This window comes from Narcine bancroftii, chromosome 8, assembly GCF_036971445.1.
Source record: "Narcine bancroftii isolate sNarBan1 chromosome 8, sNarBan1.hap1, whole genome shotgun sequence".
Taxonomy (NCBI): domain Eukaryota; kingdom Metazoa; phylum Chordata; class Chondrichthyes; order Torpediniformes; family Narcinidae; genus Narcine; species Narcine bancroftii.
In genome coordinates this window covers 4,286,802-4,312,205 of record NC_091476.1, presented here as the reverse complement: position 1 = coordinate 4,312,205, position 25,404 = coordinate 4,286,802, and the positions used below count along the sequence as shown (strand labels likewise).

Sequence of the window (25,404 nt, the reverse complement as noted above, 5' to 3'; positions counted from 1 at the left end):
TCAAGTTTTGAATCAAGCCCTCCACTTCTATTTGCCACTTTTTTTCCCAATGACAGAGAAGTATTTGTGTCAGAAGTGCAATATAACACTGGTCAACAGAAACACTTTGAACCTCCTTGTAATCTAGTGGCTGTCCTTCAGACAGCCCAAGATCCATTTAGAGTGCCATCTTAAAGAACTTCTGCGTGGGAATGAATGTGGGGTACATCCAGTGAACCATCGCACAAGATGACATTCACTTTCAGATCAAGAGAAATAAACTATGCAAATCTTGTGAAGGCAAACAGATTACATCCATTCGGCCTTCCATTGCACCTTTAGATTCATGAGACATATTCAAAACAAAAGAAATCCAGAAATCACACAAGTGAATAATTATTGGAATTTACACATTTAACTTTTTATTTGTTTAACTTCAAGAGTCTCCCCATTTCCTTCTAAGTCAAATATTTTATGAAATCAAAGCATGAAATACTGGAAGTACTGTTCATTCGTGGCATTGACCAGAAGTATTAGCCGTGTTTTTCTCTCTCCTGAGCTATTGGCTGTCCAGAGCTTTTTTGTTTTGATTTCAGATTTCCAGCATCTGCAGGATTTATTCTCCATTTATTTTGAAGTCCTGTACCCAAGTAGTTATCTTTTATGTGGAGTGAAACAGAACCCCTCAATGAGCTTTGCTTCCAGACCAAACAAAATCTGTACGACCTTCAGATTAGTTTATAGAATAGAAATCTTCTGTGCCACACCACCAGCCTAATCATGAGGGAAAACAGGTTTTGATTGTGAAGCTTCACTACCTTTTAAACTCTAATCAGGTCAACATCTAATGCAAGAGAAGACTCAACATCATCAATATCCCTGGTGAAATAGGTTCAGTCCACTGCCTAGTAGACATTAGCACCTTATGCCTTCCATCTTCAAAGTATTAAGGGATTATGGGAATGGCAGTTAGTTCCAAACCTTGGGTTATTGTAATGAGGCTTGAACACTTCCCTCACCTCACTTTTCCTTCAGAGAATGCAAGCTTAATCTATCATTTCTTAAAATTCTCTTCCATTCCTTGGTTATGGGCATCTGCAAGATCCCTGTCTCAATGGTGAAGCCTTTTTTTGTTGCAAAAGTAGGTTGACCACAGGTGTTTCCATACTCTTCTATTTACAAGGTTTTTTTTGATAAACACAGAAATCTGAAAACCATCTTTTATCCTTACAGCTCCTCTCATCTCTGAAAGCAATTATAACCTGCTGATTGTCTTTGAATTATTGGCTCCAACTGCAATCAATTTAATCACGAGATGGCACAGCAATGAGTTCAAACCAACCGCCCGCAACATTACATACAAATTGAGAACCTCAGGATTTGAAAGCCATGATTGTTGCACACTTAACTTGTCAACTCTATGTTCACTTTGTGAATAGGTAAAAGACAATGTGAATTAAAATGATCTTTACAGCATGACATCTATCAGTAGAGAATAACAACATATTTTATAACATCAAAGCAAAAGAACAGATCTCCATAAATGACAAGCATCAAAAGACTTCATGTTGCTCATGTCCATACCACACAACTCTCACTGCATCTCTGCCATTCAACCATACCTGTGTAACTGACAGTCCATGACGTATCTGTTTTGTTCATTGGATATCACTGCTGGGTTACTAAAGATCACTTGATAAGCCAAATTTTCAGGGATAGCTTCAGTTTCCTGTCCTAAACATGGTTAAATAGAGCAGTTACCCCATATAGATGGAGAAAACAAATCTCAAGCAATTAAACTTTTTTCAAAAATAAATACACATTTTCCAACATGGTAGTAAAACAGCCATCTACATAACAGTCAAACAAATGTTAAATTAGCATACACAACATCTTTACCAGGAATGTTAACTGCTCAATAATTTAATTGCATTTTAATTTACAAACTAACCATGATTTACAGAACTGCTGTGAACAACAATCATGTGCACTGGTTAACATTTGAAAAGCTATCAATCATTGCAATATGAAGGAACTCTTTATGGAACAGCGGCTTTTAATTAGTCATTTTTTGGCTTCTTCCTTTCTTCGTGAAATGTTATTCTCGTGGAGTGTTACCAAAGTGTTAGAACTGGAGAATGAAAGCCTTTCCAACTTCTGGCCCAAGAGGAGGATCAAACACCCTCTCAGGATCAAACCTTGGGTAAGAAGGATTCCTTTTGATCACATATTAATGCAATTCATCCCAAATGGGAAAGAATAGACTTAGCTGGATCAGTCTATCCCTTTCCAGAAAGTTTCCCTCCCCTTAATATTGCCCAGATGCTGGCAGGTGAGGGATAGACTTAGCTGGATCAGTCTATCACTTTCCAGAAAGTTTCCCTCCCCTTAATATTGCCCAGATGCTGGCAGGTGAGGAATAGACTTAGCTGGATCAGTCTATCCCTTTCCAGAAAGTTTCCCTCCCCTTAATATTGCCCAGATGCTGGCAGGTGAGGGATAGATTTAGCTGGATCAGTCTATCCCTTTCCAGAAAGTTTCCCTCCCCTTAATATTGCCCAGATGCTGGCAGGTGAGGGATAGATTTAGCTGGATCAGTCTATCCCTTTCCAGAAAGTTTCCCTCCCCTTAATATTGCCCAGATGCTGGCAGGTGAGGGATAGACTTAGCTGGATCAGTCTATCCCTTTCCAGAAAGTTTCCCTCCCCTTAATATTGCCCAGATGCTGGCAGGTGAGGGATAGTCTTAGCTGGATCAGTCTATCCCTTTCCAGAAAGTTTCCCTCCCCTTAATATTGCCCAGATGCTGGCAGGTGAGGGATAGACTTAGCTGGATCAGTCTATCCCTTTCCAGAAAGTTTCCCTCCCCTTAATATTGCCCAGATGCTGGCAGGTGAGGGATAGACTTAGCTGGATCAGTCTATCCCTTTCCAGAAAGTTTCCTTCCCCTTAATATTGCCCAGATGCTGGCAGGTGAGGGATAGACTTAGCTGGATCAGTCTATCCCTTTCCAGAAAGTTTCCCTCCCCTTAATATTGCCCAGATGCTGGCAGGTGAGGGATAGACTTAGCTGGATCAGTCTATCCCTTTCCAGAAAGTTTCCCTCCCCTTAATATTGCCCAGATGCTGGCAGGTGAAGGATTGGATTGTTGTGCACCATCTGGATTGAAGATCTCGACTCCCCTTGTGTAAGAACTTTGTATTGTTTCTTGATGGGCATCAATCAAAGGCCAAGTAAAAGATCAGTGCCCAATTGTCAAACTGCTTCAATGGAAAGCATTCAATATGTGCTTTCTTTAAATAAAGAGCTATTTTTAAAATACTAATTAAACATGAAGCATATAGTTAATTAAAAATCCACCAGTGTGAGCTGAATCGGCTTATGGGGCACATCCATTTATGTGCTGAGATGACAGTCTCTGTGCCAATTTGCCAGATATTGTTCACCGTGATTGTGTCCCAACCCGGATCCAAACCTCTTTCATCACAGCCAGCTGCATTGGGAAATACTGCAAAACCAAAGGCTTCAAAGTCACTATTCCCAGTTCACAGAAAGGGTTAAAAAAAATCACAGTAATTCTATGAGGCCATAGGCAAAGAATTGCTGCCTGACATAGTATGGCTTCCATTTGAACTTCTCACCACCCAGGCCGTAGCATGTTCATGTTACTTTGACTGATAACTGTATCAAATTAGCCAGATCTTCACAGGCCAATACAATCACAATTTATGCATTTTTTAAATGTATAGACAAGTCACCTTTTCTATGATTTGCCCATTTTGGACAGATGGTCAAGCATAATCTACCCAAAGCTGGACCCCTCATTTTGTGGGATTTTTTCTAGATCAAATACATTGCACATTTAACAGATTTACATGAATGACCAGTAGTACTTTAACATTTCTTGATAAAATACACAGTTGACTTCACACAAACAGGACTCGTCATTCAAGAGAAAGGCAGATCATATTCTAAAATGTAGCATTAGAATAGACTGAAGAGAAAGAAATTCAATAATTAGCTCAAGGACACGGCCACTCAAAGCAGTGAAATATTACACTTCCTCAGATGTTGCCGGGATGGAACAATTCCTGGTTAGAATCCACTTGGATAATCTGGAGTATCTTTCTTGTTCCAGATGACTTCTTGGTAAGTACAAGGCAGGTCACAGAAATAATCAGTACAGTTCTGAGGCAGCCAGCTTCCCTGAAATCAACCAGTTTCTTTCCTCATGAAGTCTGCAAAACAAATTATATTTGAGAGCCAACATACAAAACAGTCAATAAGCCATAAGAAATGGAAGCTAGAGAGGGCTATTTGGCACAGTACACAAACGTGAAGAATGAAAGCCTTTCCAACTTCTGGCCCAAGAGGAGGATCAAACACCCTCTCAGGATCAAACCTTGGGTAAGAAGGATTCCTTTTGATCACATATTGATGCAACTCATCCCAAATGGGAAAGAATAGACTTTGCTGGATCAGTCTATCCCTTTCCAGAAAGTTTCCCTCCCCTTCATATTGCCCAGATGCTGGCAGGTGAGGGATTGATTGTTGTGCACCATCTGGATTGAAGATCTCGACTCCCCTTGCGTAAGAACTTTGTATTGTTTCTTGATGGGCATCATTCAAAACAGACGCAAAGGCAAGTAGAGAAAGTCAGAAGGTCACATGGCATTCGTAGGAAGTAAAGGGTAACCAACATATTGGGCTGAGCCCTTCGTTCTCTCGTTCCCAATTCAATTAGATCACGGCCAATCAGATTTTGGTTTTGGTCTTGGATACACCTGTTCCACAGTTCCCCTGCCCAGAACTTTGCCTATACTGGTCTTGAATATTTTTCAGGAAAGCTCTCTGTGAAGTAGACTTCCAAATCCATGTCCTGCAGAAATTCCTAATTATGCTCTATTTAGTGGGTGATCCTTTATTTCAAAACTATATCACCTAATACTAGATTGTCACAAGGGGCGAATAAAAATATCCAAAAACTATTCAAAACTCCAGAACTTTTGAAAACCATACAATTCCACACCATTTTGAAACTATCTGATGCATCAGCCAGTACGCTGGAGAGCATAAGGAATTTAAAATCTGAAATGATCATTCCTACTGTCATTAAGGTGCCCACTTCACTGGCCCATTTGTGTAGCTACAATGCTGGAGGTAAAATGGAAATATGTTAGGATTGCTTGATAGACAGGCAACTTTCATGCAGTTGGCTTGAGGGGAATTCAACTTCCCATATTTCATCGCAGGACTTCCCCATGTTACGAATGCCTGACTTATGAATGTCTATCAAGATACTGAAAATATATTTGGGAGACTGGTGGGAAGGCTGTCGCCATATAATTCCAGATGGGAACAGGTCATTTCCAGTTGTATTCCTTCCTCATCCCTGTGCCACAATCATTGGGGGTTGGTTCAATCTGGGCAGAGCCAGGAGCACTGACCAAGCGTACTCGCTCATTCACCAAGTCAGCTGGAAGCCATTGTTCCTTTGCCTCCCAGATTACTCCCCCTCTCTCCCAATTAACATGTCATCATTTGCCCTCCCCTGATTTAGTACTTTTCTGCAAGACTCAAGCGATCCATAATGATCTTGAAACTTAAGGTAGAAATCTTTCCCCACTAAAACTCCAATCATCCATCCAGGCTCATTTTCTAGTACAAAGTCAAGCATGACCCCCGTGCCTGGTTGGGCTATCTACATGCTACCTTAAGAAACTCTCCTGGATGCACTTAATCATCTCTGCTTCATGTAAGCCTCTGGAACTAAGGACACCCCAGTCAATATTGGGGAAATTAAAGTCTCCCACTACAACAACCTTGCAACTTTTGTATCTTTCCAGAGTCTGCTCACACATCTGTACCTTTACCTCCCTGTGGATATTGGGAGGACCATACATATAAGGCCATGCCCAAGAGTGATTGTATGTTCCTTAGTTTTGATATCTAAGCACAGAGATCCAAAACCTAATCATCCAATCATTTAAAAAACTACAGATACTGAAAATATAAAACAAAAAGAAATAGTGCTAGAAATATTCCATTCCGATGATCTTTGTCTTGAAACATTAACTCTGTATCCCTTCCCACAGAGGTGGTCTGGTCTGCTTACAAAATGTTATTCAATAAAATTAAAAACATTAAAAGGTGCAAAGACCATTAAAGACTTTTGAAATAACTTGTTAAACAAAGCTCCAGTCAGCTAATTCCTCAGTTGGGGTGGGGTGGGGGGGTGGGGGGGTGGTGGTGTAATTTGGATGAACCTGGTGCAGCTTCAGCTGACAGATTTCTCAGCTCTGGGATTAGGAAGTCCTTAGAGCAGGGGTGTCAAATTCAAATTCACGGAGGGCCAAAATTAAAAACTTGGACTAAGTCGAGGGCCGAACTAAATATTTATTGAAATTTTTCAACAACATCTGCATGTTTTCTCTTCTTTCAACATATGTAATGTTAAACTTTAGGAGGATAATGTTACAGGTCAGGAGTAGGTAGCTCAAGTTCACCCTTTGCTTGACCTGAGGGAAACCTATTTGGTCCCTGTGGAGATGTAGTCAGCATTCACAGGCTGTGTCCATTTGGCCTGCATCAGGACTCAGCATTTCCTGCTCACTCCTCAGGCTCTAGGCCTCTATTCACCCTCAACCCACCATCCCTCTACCTGACCAGTCCTTTACCCAACCTTTACTCACCCCTCACTCCACTCGCTCTGCCTCTACCCACCCCATCCTATACACGCCCCTCTACTGCCTCTCCCCTCAACCTCTTCCTCCCTCTACCCGTCTCTCACCCTCTAATCACCCCTCCCCTACTTGCCCTGCCCCTCCCCTTTTACCTCTTCCCTATCCACCCCTCCTACTCATCACTCCCTCTAACTGCCCCTCACACCACCCTAACTTCCCCTGCCCATTACTCCTCACCTACACCCTCTGCCCACCCCTGCTTACCCACCCACTCAGGCCCAGCGCGCTGCCGATCAGCCTTTGCGGAACAGCGGGGGCCGTGCGCAGCCTGCCATGTCTGTCGCGCCAACAGGAAATCACAGGCGCTCGCCAATCCGCCGCACCGCTCGACAGGTGGGAGAAGTGACTGGTTGTGCGGGGAGCCTTCCAACTGGCTTGCCGGCTGATGACATCGACAGACTTCTTGTGTTACAATTTTGTTTTCCCCGTTCTCGAAGTTTGCACGCTCAACCTGCAACACTCTTGCTCCCTCCGCGTCCCGTGGATCTGATGCCCGGGTGTTGTTAGGATTCCCAGCAGAAGGTTTGTGGAACTTTACCATTCTGGATTCCTTTTTGAGAATATTCTGGCCATCTTTTAAAGGGGGTGGTTTTAGGGGGGAGCGGATAGTTAGGGGGTGGGGAAGGATGTGCAATGAAGGGGGAGGATGGTGGGGGTGACATTACCAAAAAACAGCATCGGCTCTCGCTGCAGGGCGGGCCACCTCTAATACATTTTTGAAATGATCTTGCGGGCCAAATATAATTATATCGCGGGCCAAATTTGGCCCGCGGGCCAGAGTTTGACATGTGTGCCTTACAGGATCAGGCTTCTCCGTGAGGAGTTCCAAGGCAGCTGGCAACAAAAGCTGCAGGGCAAAAGATACAATTCCAGCTCAAACCTGAGCTGGTGCTAAAAGCAGGAACATCAGAGAGAAACAGGGTAAGAACCAGAGAACATTGAAACGCAGAAACTGGCCCTTCAGCCCAAACAATTACTATTATTTGGCCTTGTTCCACTGACCTGCACCCAGTCCATAGCCTTTCACCAACCCACCCACCCCCCACCCCCATCCATCATCCATGTACCAATCCAAATGTTTCTTAAATGTCAAAATCAAGGCTGCATTCACCATTTTAGCATGCAACTATTCCACACTCTCTCCACTCTCTGCGTGGAGAGGATTCCCCTACTTTTCCCTTAAAATAGCTCACCTTTCCCCCTTAATCCATGTCCTCCTAACCTCAGCAGAAAAAAGCCTGCTAGCATTGACCCTATCTATACCTCTCATAATTATGTACACCTAATCATTAGTGCTGGCACGGGCTTCAGTCTCATACTCAATGTTTGATGCAGCTACTGTCAACCACCAACCGTCTAGCTGGGGTTAATGTGGTGAGGGTCTCAGATCCTCCCACCCCTGTTGTGTACACCATATTTTAGTGCTTTTCCAAGATGATCACAAAATAGTGCATGTGACCCTGTTAGCTGACATTCATGCAGGTCGAAATGAAACCTCCAGGCATCTCCCATGTTGAGTAGGATGGAAAAGAAGGGGATTCTCTCATGAACATTTCCTTTCAATTGAATTTGGCAGTGGACCAAAATAAAGAAACCCAATCATATTTCTGCCATGATTAAAACTGTGAACAGTATAAGTTTTTGCCTCGAGGCTGCATTATTTCTCTTGCATGGCCAAACTTAAATGCAATTTTAGAGTCTGTAAATCACAAGAGGGTCAAAATTCTGCTTGTGTGATTTAGTGTCCAAATTATTTCACTAAATTAACTCTGCTCACTTCCACTAACAACTTTTGTATCATTCTCAGTTGTTAATGAGACAATTTGCAAACAAGCAAAAACTTGCTCTAATCTCAAGTTTACTATTCACCTCCATTGCCTCTCCTCTCCCCTCTTGCATACACCCTAGAAAAGATTCCCAATCTCATACGATCAGTGCAGTTTGCAGTTCACAAGTTAAAGGAGCAGAAGCAGGCCATTAGGCTCATTGTGTCTGCTCCATGACTCTACACTAAGCTGAATTATGATCACCCCTAATTCCAATTTCCAGCCTTTTCCTCATATCCATTGATACCCTGACTAATTAGATATTTATCAATTTCCTGTTTAAATTCTCCCAGTGATCTGGCCTCCACCACTATATGTTGCAGTGAGTTCCACAGATCCACGACTCTCTGACTAAAGAAGTTCTTCCTTCCCTCTGTTCTAATTGGATAACTTCTAATTTTAAGACTATGACCCCTTGTCCTCAATTCACCCATCAAGGGAAGCATCTTTTCCACATTCACTGTCAAAACCTTTCAATATTCGAAATGTCTCTATGAGATCCCCCCCCCCACCCCCCATTCTCCTATACTCCAATGAATGCAACCCAAGAGCTGCCAAACATTAGCCCTTGCATTCCGGGAATCATCCTAATAAATCTCCTCTGCGCCCTCTCCAACCACATCACATCCTTTCTAAGACAGGGGGCCCAAAACTGCACACAGTTCTCCAAATGAGGTCTCACCAGTGCCCCATAGAGTCTCATTAACACCTCTCTACTCTTGTACACTATTCCTCTTGAAATGAATGCCAACATAGCATTAGCCTTCTTCACTGCCAATCCCTCCTGGGCATTAAATTTTAGATGCAGACCAGAGCAGACATGGAAAATTTGGTACAGAATAACCAACATTAAGTTTAAGACAAGCCAACAGCCATTAAAACCAGATGTAAATATTGCAGTTTCCATACTGGCGGAACACAAGTTAGAAGGTGTTAGACTTGGCTCAATGGAGAACCTGCATGAGTGCCGTGCTTGTGAATTCAACTCCATTCCAGAGATTTGAACACCAAATCCCAGGCAAAACTTCAGTGCACAGCACTGTTGAGGATGCCACGCCAAGGACCTTAAGGTTACACCTCTGAAGAACTAAGTCTCAATCAATATTTAAATCTCAACCTCTCAACCTTAAGAGATTTCTCAAGGCTGTTTCCATGCACGTGACTTTTTTTTTTACACTTCCTCATGTGCAAACCTGTTGCTGCATTCCAGTGTTACATTTGGAGAAAGCATTTTCTGGGCTAGGCACCATTTTGGGTTCTTGTAGGTATAGAACATAGAATAATACAGCACAGTACAGGGCCCTTCAGCCCTCAATGCTCTGCTGACCCATATATTCCCTCCTAAAAAAATGTACTAAGCCTTCCCTACCCCATAACCCTCTATTTTTCTTCCATCCATGTGTCTAAAAGTCTCTCATATGCCCCCAATGTTTCAGCCTCCATCACCATGCAATGCAAGGCATTCTAGGCTCCTACAATTCTCTATGTTAAAAAAAAACCCTGATGTCTCCCCTAAACCTCCCTCCCTTCACTTTGTACACATGGATGGAAGAAAAATAGAGGGTTATGGCCTCTAGGGTGGACAGCCAGCACCTGTTTCCCAAGCAGGATCAGCAAACACCATCCACCCTACCTGTCTCATAATCTTGTCAATCTCTATCAAGCCTCCTCCCATCCACCTACACTCCAAAGAGAAAAGTCCCAGCTTGGCTACCCTTGCCTCATAAGACTTGTTTCCCAATCCAGGCTACATCTTGGTTAATCTCTTCTGCACCCTCTCCACAGCTTCCACACAATGAGATGACCAGAACTTATCACAATACTCTTAAGTGTGGTCTTACCAGAGATTTGCAACATGATCTCTCTACTGAACTCAATCCCCGATTAATAAAGCCCAGCATCCCATAGGCCTTCTTAACTATCCCATCAACCTGTGAGGAGACCTTGGGATTTGGGATTTGCACCCCAAGGTCCCTCTGTTCATCCACACTCTGAAGAAACTGACCATTAACCCTGTACTCAGCCTTCTGGTTTGTCTTCTGTGGTGAAACCACTATTGTGGATGTAGATGATATGACCTTTTATGTTTGACCCTGCTCTCACTGGCCGGCTCATGACTCCTCCCCTTTATTCCCCCATAAAGGCTGTCATGCCACCACCCTGCCCCCAGTTTGAGCCCGGGCCATTATGAACCAGCAACTCAAGGGATGCTGTCTAACTCTTGCAAATAAAAGCCTTCAGTTCTAGTAACTTCTCAGTCTTGATGATCGTGCATTATCTCACACTTATCCAGATTGAACTCCATCTGCCACTTTTCTGCCCAACTCCATATCCTGTCTATATCCTCTTGTAATCTTCAACAACCTTCAGCTCCATCCACAACTCCTCCAACCTTGGTGTCATCCACAAACTTACTGACCCATCCTTCTGCCTCTTCATTCATGTCATTTATTTAAACAAATCAAAGAGCAGGGATCCCAGAACAGATCCCTGCACCACTCAACTAGTCACTGACCTCTAGGCAGAATATTTCCCTTCCACTTAGCCAAATGCTCATAGATCCTATCTTTAAGAATCCTCTCCATTAGTTTACACACCACTGACATAAGACTCACCAGTCTATAATTCCCAAGATTCTCCCTATTACCTTTTTTTAAACAAGGGGACTGCATCTGCCATTCTCCAATCCTCTGTGGCCAAAAAGGATTCAAAGATCATAGCTACTGCCTCAGCTCTCTCTTCCCACAGCAGCCTGGAGTATATCACATCCAGCCCCGGGGACTTGTTTTTATGAAGATCCAACACTTCCTCTTCCTTAATCTTCACATTGTCCAGCACAGTGTCTTGTTCAATTTTGACCTTGTTGTCACATAGGTCTTTGTGAAAACTGAATCAAAGTATTCATTTAGGACCTCCCTAACCTCCTCTGCCTCAAGGCACAAGTTGCCTCCCTTATCCTTTAGTGGCCCCATCTGCATTCTCATCATCCTCCTGTTCTTCATATTCGCATAGAACACCTTGGGGTTCTCCTTAATTCTAATTCAAGGCCTTCTCAAGCCCCCTTCAATCTCTCCGAAGACCTTTTGTAAACTCTTTCCTGGCTACCATATACTTCTCATGAGCCCTTCCTACATCCAATGTATGTTTCTGTCTTCCTCTTGACTAGTTGCCTATCCTGTTTTGTCAGCCACGGTTCCCTTTTCCCTGTGAGACAAACCTACCCTGGAACCCTGCTCAATTGTCCCTAAACTTCCTCCACGTTACTTCTGTGCTTTCACCCTTAAACATCTGTTTCCAATTTATTCTCACTAGTTCCTGCCTCATCCCTTCATAACTGGTCCTTCCCCAGTTTGACTGTTTTTATCCTTGGCTATGTTGAATCTAAGGGAGTTGTGGTCAATCTCCCCAAATGCTCCCCCACCAAGCAGTCCCCCTCCTAACCAGGTTCATTCTCCAGAACCAAATCCAGTCTGGCCTCTCCTCTCTTCCGCCGGTCCACAGACTGTGTCAGGAATCCTTCTTGGACATACCTGACAAATTCAGCCCCATCTATCCCTTGCAGTCAGGATGTGCCAGTCAATATTAGGGAAGTTGAAATCACCCATAACTACAACCCTATATTTCCTGCATCATTCCCAAATCTGCCTGATTATCTGCTCCTCGGAGTCCTGAGGGCTATTTGGGGGCCAAGAGATGACTCTCAGCACAGTGAGAGTTCCCTTCCTATTTCTGACTTCCACCCACACCGACTTGATGGACCCTCCCTCTGTAGCCTCCTCCCTTTCTATAGCAATGATATTATCCCTGACCAGTAACAGTACTTCCCCCCCCACTCCCCTTTTCTACCTCCCATCCTATTCCTTTAAAAAACACCTAACCGTGGGACCTGCTTCAGTCAATCCTGCCCTTCCTCCAGCCAAGTTTCAGTAATGGCCACAACATCGTCGTTCCACATACTGATCCATCCCTTTTATTCCTAGCATTGAAATAGATACATTTCAACCCCTCGAACTGGCTCCCTTTATGTTCTGTCCACTGCCCATCCTTCCTCACCAACTCAGATCATATAGCATCATGCTTTTGTCCTTCTACCCTAATTTCTGATTCCCACTCCCCTGCCAAACTAGTTTAAACCCTTCCCAGCAGCTCAAGCAAACCTGGCCGCCAGGATATTGGTCCCCATCCAGTTCAGGTACAGCCCGTCCCTTTGTACAGGTCAGATCTTCCCCAGAAGAGATCCCATTGATCCACAAATCTGAATCCCTGCCCCTGACACCAACTCTTCAGCCACGCATTCATCTGCTACAACTTCTAGTTCCTACTCTCTCTGGCGCCTGGTGCAGACAACAATCCTGAGATCACCATCCTTGAGGTCCTGCTTTTTAACTTTTTTCTCAACTCCCTATATTCGCTCCTCAAACCTCATCCCTACTCCTATCTATATCATTGGGCCCCACATGGACTATGACATCTGGCTGCTCGCCCTCCCCCTCCCCTTCTAGAATGCTATGAACTCAATCAGAGACATCCCTGACCCTAGTACATGGGAGGCAACATACCGTCCAGGAGCCTCGACCTTATTTGTCAAACCTCCTATCTGCTCTCCTAATCAATAAGTCCCCAATTACCATAGATCTCCTCTTCTCCCCCATCCCTTCTGAGCCGGGGGGCCAGCCTCTGTGCCAGAGACATAACAACCTCAATCTGTCCCTGGTAGATTGTCTCTCCAACAGTATCCAAAAGAATATAATTGTTTTTTTTAATATTTTATTTAAATTACCACCACTCCAAAGGTCTGTGCCCAAAATGGCATGAGGGGTTTCAGACTCTGGGGAGCAACAGAGTGGTGCAAGACACTAGAAACAGGGAGAGCAACCACACTGGGAGATAACTCTACAGGGAATGTGACTACACCCGCGGACCTGTGAGGGGCTGAAAAACCCAGGCAGGCTGAGGGCTGCCTGGTGAACTTGCTGGCAAAGGACTCATACAGGCTGCGGGTTGCTGGTAATGGTTCATGGGAACCAGGTATCTGAATTGGATCTCTGAACCAGGGTTCAAGAGGGTTGCCGAGGGCAAGAAGAGATCCAAAGTGCTTCGGGTGCTGAAGGCTTCCTGATGGTGTCGGAAGTTTGGATCTGGAGTTCGGGTTTCCGATGTTTTGAACAGGAAATTGTGCGGCTGCGATAGGCAAATCCATGGACACTCATTGTCTCTTCCTCTAATTGTTAGGGGCACCAGGCATTGTGTGACAAAAGGAGCCTTGAACTTTGAAATCAATATAACCTAATTTTTAAGTGACTGGTTAAAAAAAAATCATTAGTTGCAGTTTGCTTCAAGACACTGGGTAAAGCATCAAAAACTGCACAGTAATTATGCAATTAGAAAAGATAAGCATCATCAAAATGCACAGGAGCCACTGATTCAACTAAACGCTGGGTTAGCAGTTTGAGACAGCAGCTCTGGACTCTGCCAAAAGCTAGCAACAAAACCACACCCTGAGATAAATTCTGAACAAGGCCAAAGTTCATTAAAAACAGGACGCAAAATGTCGCTGCGTAAAAAATCCCAGCTAGTGGTCCCAATTTTACCTTCAGCAATAGTTGGGGAAAGGCTTCGGTGAAGTGCTTTTTATGAATTCATCGTGATCTCAGGTGCCCTCAAGTTAAACATGAGAATGGCTAAATATTTGTGGTAGGTGATCAATGCAATAAAGCTGTCAACTTATTGTTCATTAAATTTGAAATCAGTGTTTAAATAAGCAAGAGGAATTGATTAGGAGTCAGCGCAGAAACACTCAGTGTAATTAGTAAGCAGGTAATTGACTTATCGAGCTGCAACCTTCCATTAACGAGACTTAATGATGCAGTAAATAATACAATCTACTCTGTACTGTTCCTGGAAAGAAGGTATTTTACAAAAATTTCCTGATCATAAAGTATGCAAAGAAAAATTCTAGTTCACCCATCTCCAGAACTGCATTATTTTGTAATAGGCAGATTTATGACATTGCAGCCATTGTGAGACTTGGTTGTAGGAGGGGCAGGAATGGCAGCTTGATGTTCCGGGCTACTGAGGATTGGAAAAAATATAATGTTGTACTGTTGTTTAACAAATTCTCTAAGAATAATCCAGGTAATGATAAACCAGCGAGTCTGACATTAGCAGTGGATGGGTTGTTGGAAATTATCCCAAGAGGCTGGATATACAAGTATATACCAACAGCCCTCAATATTCTCTGATTACTGCTTTGGACTACTCAATGAAAAATCGCTTCTTCAATAACAATGAAATCAACCTCACTGTTAACAAGTAAATTATCTTTCATTAAGGATGTGGAGGCTTTCAAGCAGGTACCCAAGAGATTTACCAGGATGGTGCCGCAATTTGAGGGTATGAGCTCAGAGGAAAGGTTGGATAAACTTGAGTTTTCTCGAGTGTCAGAGGCCAGGGGAGACCTGCCATTTATAAATTTGTGAGAGGCCCTGATAGCCTGATAGGGTAGACAGTCAGAATTTTCCACCCCCCACCATCCCTCAAGCAAAAGGTAACATTCGAGAGGGAGATGTGCAAGCTTTGTTTCTCCACACAGAGTGAACGGGCTGCCAGGAGTAGCGAAGGAAGCAAGTACAATTGTTGCATTTAAGAGGCTTCGAGATAGACACATGAATATACAAGGACCAAAGGTATGTGGATCATGTGCTGGCAGGAGAGATTTTGTTAAACTTGGTATCATGTTCAGCACAGGCATCGTGGGCTAAGGGGTCTGTCCCTGTAGGTTCTATTTAAAACCTCTGGTCAGCATTTGAAGTATTGCATATTGGAGTTGGGTGCTATGGTAAAGTGATATATGACATTGGAAAGGCCAAATTTGGAGCATTGTGTGCAGTTTTGGTCACCTAACTACAGGAAAGCTATCAATAATACTGAAAGAGTGCAGAAAAAGAATTACATGGATGTTGCTGGGAGTTGAAGAGCTGAACTATGGAGCAGGCTTTATCCCCTGGAGCATCAGAGAATCAGGGGAGATTTAATCAAGGCAATACAAAGATTTAGATAGGGTAAATGTACAGCACAGTTACCAAAACTATGCCAGCACTAACAATCTGGCACTGACTGTAAGGAGTTTGTATGTTCTCCCCGTGTCTGCCTGGGTTTTCTCCAGGTGCTCCATTTTTTTCCCGCCCATCAAAATGTTTGAGGGTTGTAGGTTTGTTGTGTGTAATTGGGCTTCTGGGCCAGAAGGGCCTGTTAGCATGATGCATGTCTAATTTAATTGAATCTAAACAGGCTTTTTTCACTGAGATTGGGTGAGACAAGAACTGAGCTGAATGAGTTGAGGATGAAAGGTGGAATGTTTATGGGGAGCATTAGGGGGAACTTCTTCACTCAGAGGGTGGTGAGAGAGTGGAACGAGCCAGTGGAAGTGCATTTGATTTCAACATTCAAGAGAAGACTGGATAGGTACCCAGACAGGAGGGATACGGTCTGGGTGCAGGTTGATAAGACTATGCAGAATAGTTTGGCATGGACAAGATGAGCTGAAGTCCCACGTTCTGCACTGCATTGGTTGTATTTCACAATCTGCGCACCTCAGCCAGCAATTTGGTGAGTATTTTCAGCTAAAATCTTTCCTTGCTATTTATAAAATTGTTTTCATTTCTGACAGTTAACATGCCTTAGCCCCATGACCCAGCTATGTTTACATGAGTACACAAATTCATTTAGTGCACAGAAAGGGCAAGACACCATTGATGACCATCAGTACAATCCTAATTCAGATGTCACTTATAAAGCCATGCACATTGCCCAAGTGCCTCATTCCTGAATAAAAAATAACCAATATTATCTTCCCTTAAGAGATGGATCAAATACATATGTAGAATATATTGGTTACCTAAAGGAGGAGCAACTTGTATAGCATGTTCCATGATATCACATTAATTGCATAATGTCGGAACTTCAAGGTAATTCAGCAATTTTCTTCTTATTGACTAGTTTATGGGATGGTTCATTGTTCATTCTGAGTGGAACAGCTTGCTAAGACATTTGAGAAGGCACTTAATTCTTTAACACACTGCAGTCATGTAGACGAGAACAATTAACAATGGCAGATTTCTTTATTGAGATTGATGGACCAAACGGCTTCTTGCTGCCACTTAGCTGTTGCTTAATCACCATTACTGACAACCGCATTTCATTCCAGATTTTATCACTTGTATTTACTTCCCCAATTTCTGCAATGGTATTCAAATATTCATCCCTTTGGATCAATTATCCATGCACAGGATAACAGACTAAGGTCCAGATAATTCTCCCAGTAGAACAGACTAAAGGACAGTTAGTAAATGAAGGACAGTTATTGACTGACGGACAAGGGATCGTTCCTGCTCCTCTTCTATCGTGAAATGGAATCCCTTACATCCAACAAGGTGTTTGTGGAACTTCAATTTTCAACTCCTCATTAGTAACAGTGTCACATTTTCCCCAGTACCACTCTTGGTAATCAAACCAGGTCCCTGGTTCAATCTTCATTCCATTCTGATGCATTGGCAGGACCATTATTCCTAAATCAAGCCCCATTATACTTATGACTGGTGCTTTTACCCAAACCATATTGCTAAGACTTCAAATGTTTAGATGCATTGATATTTTCTGAAGTAATTGCTAATCCTAACCAGACCCCTCCATTATCAATGAAGAATTTTGTGCTTTGGTGCTAATCTCCCACTAATGCTTGGACTACCTCTGATGTTACACGATTCCCCCAAGTTTCAAAGGTAAAATCTAAAAGAAGTGATGGATTTTAATGAAAAAAAAAGAACTTAAAAGAAATCTAACGAACGGTCTTCAACCTGAAAAGTTGGCTTTGTTTCTCTTTCCACAACTGCCGCACTCAGCACTTCCAACTATTTCTGCCTTTTTTTCCCCATCAGATTTGCTTGTGTAACATCGAGGTTAAGGTGAGATAATTTGGTGTAGCCCTACAACCGCAGCAGATTAATAAAGGGCGTGTCGGAGCAGAAATCTGCAATCCGAAGATTTCAAAGCAGGAAGGTTGGATCTATCGAGCAGGAGGGTTGGATCTATCGAGCAGGAGGGTTGGATCTATCGAGCAGGAGGGTTGGATCTATCGAGCAGGAGGGTTGGATCTATCGAGCAGGAGGGTTGGATCTATCGAGCAGGAGGGTTGGATCTATCGAGCAGGAGGGTTGGATCTATCGAGCAGGAGGGTTGGATCTATCGAGCAGGAGGGTTGGATCTATCGAGCAGGAGGGTTGGATCTATCGAGCAGGAGGGTTGGATCTATCGAGCAGGAGGGTTGGATCTATCGAGCAGGAGGGTTGGATCTATCGAGCAGGAGGGTTGGATCTATCGAGCAGGAGGGTTGGATCTATCGAGCAGGAGGGTTGGATCTATCGAGCAGGAGGGTTGGATCTATCGAGCAGGAGGGTTGGATCTATCGAGCAGGAGGGTTGGATCTATCGAGCAGGAGGGTTGGATCTATCGAGCAGGAGGGTTGGATCTATCGAGCAGGAGGGTTGGATCTATCGAGCAGGAGGGTTGGATCTATCGAGCAGGAGGGTTGGATCTATCGAGCAGGAGGGTTGATCTATCGAGCAGGAGGGTTGATCTATCGAGCAGGAGGGTTGATCTATCGAGCAGGAGGGTTGATCTATCGAGCAGGAGGGTTGATCTATCGAGCAGGAGGGTTGATCTATCGAGCAGGAGGGTTGATCTATCGAGCAGGAGGGTTGATCTATCGAGCAGGAGGGTTGATCTATCGAGCAGGAGGGTTGATCTATCGAGCAGGAGGGTTGATCTATCGAGCAGGAGGGTTGATCTATCGAGCAGGAGGGTTGATCTATCGAGCAGGAGGGTTGATCTATCGAGCAGGCATCTTGCTTCTTTCACCTTTCTTTACTTTTGGTTCATTTTCTGTACAACTTGCCTGAATATAGTGACCACGCTAGAAATTTACATTGCAAAAATGTAGCAATTAACTTTAGGTTCCTTCAGCTCGACTTTTGGTCAGTCTCTGTTAACTTCTGTTCAGATTTCTAACTCTGTGCCCCTTTATCAATAACTGGGGAAACTTCACTTTGGCATTGGTTGACCACAAGATAAAAAATATCTTTGCGCTCAGCCTGATGTCCACATACTCCTTGGTCAGCTGATGTGAATGACTTCTGCCTCACTTTTCAGTGACATAAAGCAATGCTCACTTGAGCCCTTTAACCTTATTTGATCATAACATGTACTTAGTATTCCTTGAGCATAATTTGTTGAAGCAATGGATAAATACGATAGAGAGATTTAGTAATCTTTCTAATTAAACACTTGTTCTCTCAGCATTCCATACAAATATTTCATCCTCGCGTTATGGTCTACAAAATTCATACTAAGTTTGGAAGAACAAAATTTACTGTTGTATGTAAAAGGCAATAACCAGAACAGAATGGCAACTTCCCTCCCTCCCATAGACTCCAGCTGTTTCTCCTGTTGTTTAGGAAAGGCAGCCAACATACTGAAAGAACAATCACACTCCAAACACAATCCTTTCTTCCTCCTCCCATTGGGGCGTAGGCTGAAGAGTCCGCACTGACACACCGACATTTCTTCCCTGCAGCCATCAGACTCCTGAATGAACCCCACAACCATGCTCTCATGCTCCCCTTGTTGGGTGCTCATTGTAATTCTATACCCTGCAAGCTGAATTCTATACATGGCTGTATGTAATGCTGGGGAAGAAGAACCTTCTCACTCTACGAGGTATTATGTTACAATAAATTTAAAATCTGTTGCACAAAACCCTACGACAACAGTGGGGTCATCACACACGTCTCGAGCCTCATCGGTGGTACCTTACAGTATCAAAGCCATCAGCAGTGAGAGGAAATAACATCCTAGTGAATGTTAAACTGAGTAAATTAATCAATTAAAACAAGCAAATAATACTGAAAATGAGCAAGACAATATTAGCAAAGGAAAACTATCTGTTTTCAATCACCAGTCAGAATACACACTTTAAATCCTTAATATTTTCTTTTTTTCCAAGATCCTCATGGACACAAACTTAAAGGCAATTGCTCAGATTCTAAGTGATAAATTGAAATGGCTTTTTCACCATATAATGAAGATTTGGACCTACCTCACCTTTGGCAGGAACACTGCGGGCCACAGGAGGAGACAGCGGTGGAGAAGCATTTGCACTGTTAAGAGCAAGCAAAACATTATTAGAGGTGCACAAAAATAACATTCTTAACATGCTACAAAAGTTTCTACATACTTCAACATTAAAGAGCGTCACTTTGTTGGGAAATGGGCTGCTTAATTAATTGTATCCTTACCCAATTAATATTGTAGTCTGTGTACCTGACACATCAGAGGAAGGTAGAGCAGCCAGAGGAAACCGACATGATCACAAAAAATAACACCCCCAACCACTACCTTAGTCGCTGCTTCCATTTTGTCAGGCTTTATCTACCCATGATGAAATTTTGATGGCTTTTTCCAATTAACTAAAAGTTACAAGAAGCTCGTAACTTTTTAAAGACATTAAAGTTCCTCAGGTAGGATCGTCCCTTTCTAAAGCCATGATGGTACATCTTATATACTTCCATTATGGAAGAAGTTAACAAAATTATGATAAAACACATCTGAAAAGGGTAAGATTGTGAGGTTTAGTTATTAGGTCACACTTCACAAACAAACATCTCACTTCCCGTGCAAGAGTAGACTTCATGTCTGCAGTTGGTTTTGCAGAGACAATGAGGAGTACTTGTGAGTTTCACAAGTAGGTGTCAATGGACCAGCTTGTTTGAACAGTGTCCAGAGTCAAATACTGAGAAATCTTTTGCTGCTGGACTGGTGCCGGATTTTTAAATTTCTGGTTGAAGTTTGTTGTCGTAGGAGGGGCTGTATGGTTTTGCAAACAGACAGAAAACATCCATTTGAGGGGGGGGGGGGGAGGAGAATGAGAGACTGAGAGTACTGAGAGTATTCTGCAGCAGTTTGTGGTGAAGGCTGCAAGTTGGCAGACCTGCTGCATGACCCCATTTCAAGATGGGTTTTGAGTTCTGAGTTCAGCTTATTCTAAATCTTTGTTGTCAATTGCAGAGGTTGTGGCTGGTTATTGCGTTTCTCCTGAAATCAGGGAAAAAGAACTCTTTGTGGTAACCTGGGAGAAGAGGTTATCTTTTGGAAAAACCCAAGAGGGGGCAAGTTTCTTCAATAAGACACTTCAGTTGCTGATTGAAGGAGATCAGTTTGTGTGTCCAACGAATAATGAATATCTCTCTGACACCATCAAAGATCCTCCTGAGCGGAAACAACTTAAGTTAAAGCACCAGGACCTGGTGAATATAATAAATGTTTAATTCTGTGCACAGCATGGAAGATTGCCTGATACCAGTGAACTTGGAGAAGTGAAAAGTGAATGGTTGGACAGTGTAAAAGAACTTTCCTGATCACATAAACATTACATTCAAGTTCACTCAGAATTAAAAGGGGCTTAAGTTAATAGCATTAAGTATTGATCTTATTATTATGTATTAAGAAAATAAAACCAGGATTGTTGAAGTGGCCATTGTCTTGGTGAATTTCTGATGGGCTCTTAACACTTCTGTTCAGGGTGATCAAGTTTTCTCCAAATGTTCTCCCATGGCTTTGATTTTTGCCCAATTTAAGAATATACACAATACAGCAATAGATAGGATCCATGTTTTACCAAGAGACTTTTTAAATGCTAATAGCCAGAAGCTATTGAGTTAAAAATCACTAGAAGATTATTTTCTCGAAGAACAGCCTGTTGTGTGTATGAGGTACTTGCTTGTTTACTCGTCGTAACAGATCAATGCGTGGTTAGCTCTTTTCAAACTTCCTTTCCATTGAAACCCTGTTGTTACATCTGAAATTGCGTTTGACCACACAGAATGTAATTCAGTCTGTGACTTTGTAATTATTAAAAACAGCAGGCACAGAGAGCAGAGGAAAGAGTCGAAAGCTGAAGAGCTGGATTAGATCAGGGGTGCAAAGGTGATTCACCAGGATGTTGTCTGGCATGAAGTGTTTCAGTTATGGGGAGAGAACTGAGAGCGTGGGTTTGTATTTCTCATCAAGAATGTCACTGAAGGGGGGAGGGGGAACATAAATGAGGTATACAAAGTTGTGAGTAGAATAGACACGACAGTATGAATGTTTCTCCCCCATGGCAGAGAAAGTCAAAAAGCACAAGTTTAAGGTAAGGGTAGATGCTTAAGTGCAGATCTGTGGGAGAATTCTTTTCACCCAAAGGCTGAATCAGCGGGCGTGGGAAATGGGCTTATGGGTGTGTACTCAACAGTCAGAACAGACATGGTGAGCTGAAGGGCCTGTTTCTGTGCTGTATGATAGTATGTCTTGCCTGCCCAGATCAGGATGAAAGACAGAACATGAATCTAGGGAAAATGGCAATAAATCCTGTTCAATAGCACTCTCTGGCATAGGTGTACAATTGATTAGAAAAGGTGACCTGATCAACGCTTGAAGTACACAAAATATGACAGGAAATCACAGTAGGTTATATCTAAAAAACAGTACGTGATAGGAAAATTTTAAGGTGATTTACATGATCTGCAGCTCAAAATACATAAAATATACCCAAAAGTGTTCAGGAAGAAAAATCTTTGTTGTCCAGTGTAATTAACAGCTGTAAATTTGCTCCTAATATCTGGGGTGTGAATCAATTTAGAGAAATTAATAGGAAAGAGGGGAGAATAAAATTTGATGAATGTTGATGGCGGCATTTCAGTATACCTAAGGGTCGTATAACACCACAGAACACGAGATCTTCATGCAGTGAGTTGGCAGTTTGCAAGACACAAAAAGGTTATTTTTAAACAGATCTGAATTCATATTGGGAGTAAACTTTTCTAAGTGCTAAATCCCTGGATTAAGAACCCAAGAACTAGTAGAAACAGATGTAAACCACTCAGCCTCTTAACCACATTTTAATTTAATTCGGGCGTACAGCGCACAAGCCCAGGCTGCCCAAATACATGTATCCCAATTAACCTACAACCCCCATCTGTTTTTGAACATTTTGCAGAACCATTATTCATTATTTCCCAGAAATCTATTTTTTAATATACACAATTAAAGCTTCCAAAGCCATCCAGAGGCTTTCAAATATGCATCACCTTTTGAGTGAAGATCTTTCTCTTCATCTCACTCCAAAAACAGCAGACCTTTTTTTTCCGAACTATAACCTGGTCTTCAACATCTCAGGAGAAGAATCCTCTCCACATATACCCTTGCAAGAATCCTGTATGTTTTAGTGAAATCTCCTCTCATCCTTCTAAAGGCTGCAGGATATTTGTACGTGTGGAAGATTCCACTACTTTGATTCAGCATCAACAATGAACAACATCTGCCCAGCCCATGTGACTTAGAGGTGAACTTGAGTAGCAATAATGCATTTACAGATTTTTTTTTCCCAAAAATATACTTTATTCACAATAAATTATTTACAAGAAAAACTGTTCTTAACATTCGTAGTATCAATCATATTGCTAAATATTCGTTATTGTATATTTTACATTCTTCTCTTAATACTCCATTACCATCACAGTAGATCGTTGTTTCTCCCCACCTCTCTGTTGGTTAGGGGCTTCCATTCAGTCTCAGCCCCTCAGGGAGGACTCTAGATTGTGGTCCTTCCCCACAGTGCCTTTGCGTTGGCTGCACCAAGCCTCCCTCAGCACATATTCCTGCAGCCTGGAACGTGCCTGACGGTGCTTTTACAGATGTCTTGCTGATACCAAGCTTGTATTGGACATAGTAGAAGGAGGCTTGGCGTCAACTCAACAAAACTCTGGAGTGTCTCCACTGGCAATGCACACGACAACCACAGGGTACCCACAAAGGAAAGGTATTTATTAACTTCAGTTGAAGAAGCACAAGACAGATAAAGACTGGACTCTCTCAAATGTGTTGGCATCAATTCATAATCAGGAGACAAGGCTCAATGGGTACTCAGTTTCCAACATCCCCCTTCAACAAAGTTCCTTTAGCTTACTGGATATTGGTAAACTCCAGAAAGCTTGAAATGGGTTGAAGGTTAATGGAATGCAGTTTTTGATTCTTGGAAGCTACGTTCTATTAGACAGGCAAAAGGTGTCAGTAGCTGCTTATCAAAAGTTCCATTAGGCTGCAAAGCATGTCTTTGTTTGCAACTGGTCATGTCTAAGGCGAAGACCTTAATCAATGGTCCAGGAGTCCATTTAACTACCTAAGGCACCACAAACATCCTCTGCAGCGCTTTTAAGGCAAGTACATCTCTTCCTAACGAAGGAGGCCAAAACCATACTGAAGGGTCTCACCAAAACTTCAGGATTTCCCCATTTTGGCTTTGATGGAATTAGTTGAAGAACTCACTTGCTAATAACCAGACCTCCCTGAATATCAACAGTATTGCATGGCATTAATAATACCAAAGAGGAGAACATACTCTATCTGTAATTTTTTTTGCCTTCTCATTTAATCTAAATCCCTTTGGGTGATTTGTCCTTGCTTCACAATTTATTTCCCTACCTATCTTTGCATCAGCAGAAAACTGAAATTATAAGGCTGTGTGTAGTGTATCCAAGTCATTTATACAGAGGGTAAACAGCAGAACACTTGCATGGATTCCTGAAGCAACACACAAAGTTATAGCCTGCCAACTTAATAATGATCCTTTAATCTCTACTCTCTTGACCAACCCACTATCCTCACTGATATATTACTCTCTACCCCATGAACTCTCATCCTGTGAAAAACCTTTAATGTAGCAGATTTTCAAATGCCTTTTGGAAATTCAAAGGCATCAAATCCACTGGGTCACTTTTATTCTGCTAGTTTTAACTGCAGAAGTTAATAAATTTGTCAAACTTTGTTTCTCTTTGTTAAGGCCATACCAAATCTGTCAAAACATGTGATGTTTCCCTAAACGCACCACATTCAGTCAATATTGGGTTTAAGCCTTTCCTGACACTGATGTTAGACTGGATGGCCTATGATTTTCCATTTTTATTCCTTCTCTTCAGTTTTGAATCATGCTCCACTATATTTAATGGCACAGAGAGTAGTCGAGGCCTGGGGCATTTCAGATGTGATCACATTGAGTGGTGGGATGGGCTTGAGAAGCTTGGCCGATCTACCTCTGTTCCAGTTTTCTCATGTTCTTAAGCACGGTCTTTTATTGAAGTCTTTCCACAATCTAGGGACGTCTGTAAGTCCATGACACCTCTGGGGCCACACACAAAATGCTGGAGGAACGCAGTAGGTCAGGCAGCATCCACAGACGGCGACTCCTGCTGACTTTCACAGGGTCTTGTCATCCGTTTCTGCATTTATTCCTAATATTCCATTTTCTGGTTTTTTTTGATGGTTTCTAAAATTCCTCCAACCTTTGAAAGGTTTATGAAGTTTGCAATCTAAGATGATCCTTAAGTTTTTTTTACAAGGTGCAAATAAATCATTTTCCTTCAAGTCTATAACTTTCAGTAAAAACTAGAAAATCTTTCTTTTAATGCCAGTGGCTGCTTATCAAATCAATCGTAAACTCTGCTGGAGAACCCATCATGCTGATGTACTTGCCCTTCAGTTTAAGTCTGTAGTTTCATATTTAAACTGGTTATTCTTAAACTGGATATAAAACATCATCTACATTTCCACCCTCCCACCCCCTCTCCCCCACCAGCTCGCCTCCTAGAGGATCCTTCAATTAGATCATTAATGCAGGGACATCGGACCACCACACTAAAATAGTTGGTTCCTTTTTAGGCCCACAATTCGGTCTTGTATGAAATGATCTCAAATGCTTTCTCAAACTA

The 25,404-nt window shown here is 42.5% G+C and overlaps 1 protein-coding gene across 13 annotated transcripts in view; it reads right to left on the bottom strand.

Moving 5' to 3' along the window:
- Window positions 1–25,404, bottom strand: part of ophn1 (oligophrenin 1) — a 190,567-nt gene that overhangs the window by 2,938 nt on the left and 162,225 nt on the right. For 6 of the 13 annotated variants that reach the window (XM_069892710.1, XM_069892716.1, XM_069892714.1 and 3 more), the window contains 2 exons: window positions 19,706–19,761; window positions 376–4,217 (listed from right to left, as the gene is read on the bottom strand). In XM_069892710.1, the coding sequence (XP_069748811.1) occupies window positions 4,192–4,217; window positions 19,706–19,761 (82 nt within the window). In that variant the 3' untranslated portion in view covers window positions 376–4,191. Of the gene's footprint in view, window positions 1–375; window positions 4,218–19,700; window positions 19,762–25,404 lie in introns of those variants that run through there. The other 7 variants (XR_011342792.1, XR_011342790.1, XR_011342791.1 and 4 more) reach the window with 3 other exon arrangements.